The sequence below is a fragment of the Arachis hypogaea genome, chromosome 1, assembly GCF_003086295.3.
Source record: "Arachis hypogaea cultivar Tifrunner chromosome 1, arahy.Tifrunner.gnm2.J5K5, whole genome shotgun sequence".
NCBI classification, from domain to species: Eukaryota; Viridiplantae; Streptophyta; class Magnoliopsida; order Fabales; family Fabaceae; genus Arachis; species Arachis hypogaea.
In genome coordinates this window covers 170,129-173,672 of record NC_092036.1, presented here as the reverse complement: position 1 = coordinate 173,672, position 3,544 = coordinate 170,129, and the positions used below count along the sequence as shown (strand labels likewise).

Below are 3,544 nucleotides of genomic sequence, written 5' to 3'. Positions count from 1 at the left end.
CCACTGACGTCACCACCGTAGGGCGCCCCAGCCGCAACAGGTTCAATCCCAGCAGCAGCATTGTGTCTTAGATACTCCCGTTGCTGTTGCTGGACAAAATTCCTCCTCATCATAGCTTGCTGCTGTTCTCGGATTGCCACAGCAGCAGCAAGTTGTTGGGCCTCCAACAACTCTTGCTGCCCTGGGTCCGCCAGCAAGTCAGCAGAATCACCACCCAATGACCCATTATGCTGCATAGCCGGCTTAAAAAACGGTTCATCATCTGGGCCGTCCAGTAGGCCCAAATGGACTGAAGACTGTACAACATCTGGACCGTAGGATGGGCCTAAATGGGCTGAATACTGTACAACATTAGGGCCGCAGGGAGGGCCTAAATGGACGGGAGGTGAAGACAGCGGCTTTTCCTGAGGGTTGAATGGACCTTGATTGGCTTGTGGGTTCATGTAGGCGTTAAGTTCTCTCTTGGCGTTTTCGAGGTCGGCATGTCTCTGGCGGAGGAGCTTCTGGAGGTAGGAGATTTGGAGGGTGCAACCATAGACCGGGTCGCGGAGGCGTGCCTTCGCCTGGAACGCAAGGGACTTCACCGCCTCCTCGCGCTTGGATGGAGGTAGCTCGTTGAGGATCTTGCCGACGTTGCTGGCGCCGAAGACGCGGTGGACGCATTCGAAGCGCTCTGGGTTGTTCGCTGGGAAGTACGGTGCGAAAATGCACTCCGGTGTGCACTTCCGACGAAGGAACTTGCATGCCGCGCATGGTGTAGGCGTCGATGACATTCTTCTTTCTTTTTTACCCTTTTCGGCGTACAATTCAATTCGATTCTGTTACTATTATTGTTTTGTTTCTTTAAATAAAGAATATGATTTGAAATTCAAATTACCTAAATTGATGAACAAAGTTATCGATCAAATCTCATAACTACACGACTTTGTTGAGAATTTTAAATTTTAAATTTGTTTTATTTGTAAATAAATCAGATCAAAAGTAATTTGATTTTTAAATAATTTTTACAATAATTATATTTAATATTTGAAATATTAAAATATTTTTATTTATAAATAAATATTCAATAAAAATTGTTTTTTATAGTAATAGATTGTAAAAAATTCACTGATTTAAAAGTAATTTTAAATCAAAAATTAAATTCACATCTATTAATATATTATAATTATTTTATATTATAGGATTGAACTTTAAATAAAAATAAAGTTTTTAACGAAATAAAATTCTTTTTTTATTCTAAAAAACTTTTTAAACATGCTAAAACGATATATATTTTCTTGAAAAGACATTTGAAATAGAGAAAATAAAAAATTCGCTTCATACCAAATTTATTTTATTACTTAAAAATTAAAATTTTTTATTTAATTATAAAATTAACATGGCATTTTTTTTATAGTATTTTTTATTTGTTTTTTTTAACTCATTAAATATAATTTATTATTATAAATTAGTTATGTCAATTAATTAATTTAATTAGATACTTAAGTCGAATAATTTAATATTATGTATATCAATTAATTAAATATAATAAATACAAATTAATTTAATTAGAGGATTATTATTTTATAGTCTTTTATATATATATATATATATATATATATATAAACATGATAGAATAAAATTGTAAAAATAAATTTTTTATTATTTTAGATATTTTAACTTTTTTTTCTCTTTATATGTAATTTTATTTTATATTAAATTTGTTTTTTTAATGATAAAATTATAAAATATATTTATATTAATTTTATCATATAATTGTTTATTTTTTTATGTATTTTGATTTATCTAATTGCTATTGATCTTATTGTTTTTGTTTATTTGAATTATTTTTTATTCTTTTATGAGTTGATAATTAAAAAAAAAAAGATAGCCAAAAGTAAAGGTTAAAAAAGACTTAGTTTGTTAAATTTGCAGAGGCTAGGAATCGAAACCTTTTCCAGTCTAATCGTTTTCAAGCATGGTAATGAACCAAGTACCTCAAAGTTGTTCAATTCACAAGGATGGAAACCCTGATTTGTGACTATGAGAACTTTGAGTTTTCTCATTTTCTGAATGAAATCCGGAAATGTATACTTGTTTGAATGGATATTTAAAATCAGAACTTCAGTTTCATCATGGTTCATGTTGTACCAGTCAGGAGTGAATGTTTCATCTGCAGAGAAGCAAACAATATATATAGCATCAATATCAGAAGACCGTGGATGTGACACAAGACAAAACCATTCTTATCATGATTGGGACAGAGAGGGAGAAACATACCAGTTGAAACAAACATTATGCGAGCAGTGACTTGTTCCTGCTTCTGTTGTTGTTGTGTCCCCCTTACAGATAAGAATGACAGCGTGCGAGAAACGATACCCGGCTGATTCTGGCCTACCAACCAGTTGGGACAATTTTTCCCATTCTGAGTCAAGTCGATCGCCAGCCTTTTCCTTCGCTCGATCGGTTCTTGGTTGCTTTGATGGTTTGCTAGCTCTCTAAGGAGATCATGCTGCATAAGGAAGTGGTTATTGTAGTACATTTCCACGTCCGTTGCAACTTTCCTGTTCAACAAAGATAATAACAAGTTATCCATTGAATCAAAATCTTCCAAAAGTTCAATGACAATAGTCTATTTGACAACATTAATATTATTGTTATTCTTGCTTGCACATACACACAATCTCATAGATACTTGTGCTATTGAAGCATGCATGTTTGATTTTGGATAAAGTTGTTGACTGAAAAAGTTTATACAAATTATGCAATGCGGTAGCATTATTTCATAGATTTAACTTTAATTGAATTCAACGAAGGTGTTTTTGATCACATCTTTCCTATAAGTTACTCCTAATATGCAAGGACCATCTTAACAACATTATGGATTTTTGTAAAATCAACAATAAACTAATTTTACACTACTATCCAATCAGATACGACTTTTGAGGTTGTGATTTATTAAGTATATTTATATCTAGACAACTCCGAAACTGTTTCTCCTATAAGGATGATGACATAGGAATCTACCAATAACTTTTTAGAGCCAAAAGTGAACCATTACAATCTCTCACTATTGTCTACCTATACATTTTCTTAATAGTTTCTTTCTGTGTTTGATAAATATTGTTGGTTACCTATACTTTTCCATATTATAAATTTGTTATTGATACTGTAAATTTAATGAAATTAATGTTTAATTTTGCTAGGATTGATTTCAGTATATTTATATCATGTGCAAGTAATTAATGTTTAAATTTGGTTAGAACTTTAATTTGTTGTGATTTTTATTGGCCGGGTTATAAACGTATATAGAAGGCTAATACGATGAATGTTGGGATTGAGAGCCTTGCAGGTTTTTCTTATATAATTGTTAACTATTATTCTTAGGTTGAGTCATTGGAAAACCCAGTCTTTTATTATGGTCTTTAATTCAATAGTGGTTATGAAAATATTTGTAATGTAATAATTTTGTGAAAGGCATGTGCAAAAAGCAAAAAACCTCAGAAATTTAAGCACAGAGAAATAAATTCTTAATAATTCAGATATCTATCCAACTATTGCCTAA

General features: G+C 32.0%; 1 protein-coding gene across 1 annotated transcript; it reads right to left on the bottom strand.

Moving 5' to 3' along the window:
* Nucleotides 1-1,883: 1,883 nt before the first annotated feature.
* Nucleotides 1,884-2,612, bottom strand: LOC112710759 (probable disease resistance protein At5g66890). Its single transcript, XM_025763165.3, has 2 exons — nucleotides 2,260-2,612; nucleotides 1,884-2,152 (listed from the first exon to the last, which is right to left on the bottom strand). The coding sequence occupies exons 1-2, from the start codon at nucleotides 2,573-2,575 to the stop codon at nucleotides 1,884-1,886; spliced, it is 585 nt and encodes a 194-aa protein (XP_025618950.1). The 5' UTR covers nucleotides 2,576-2,612.
* Nucleotides 2,613-3,544: the final 932 nt, after the last annotated feature.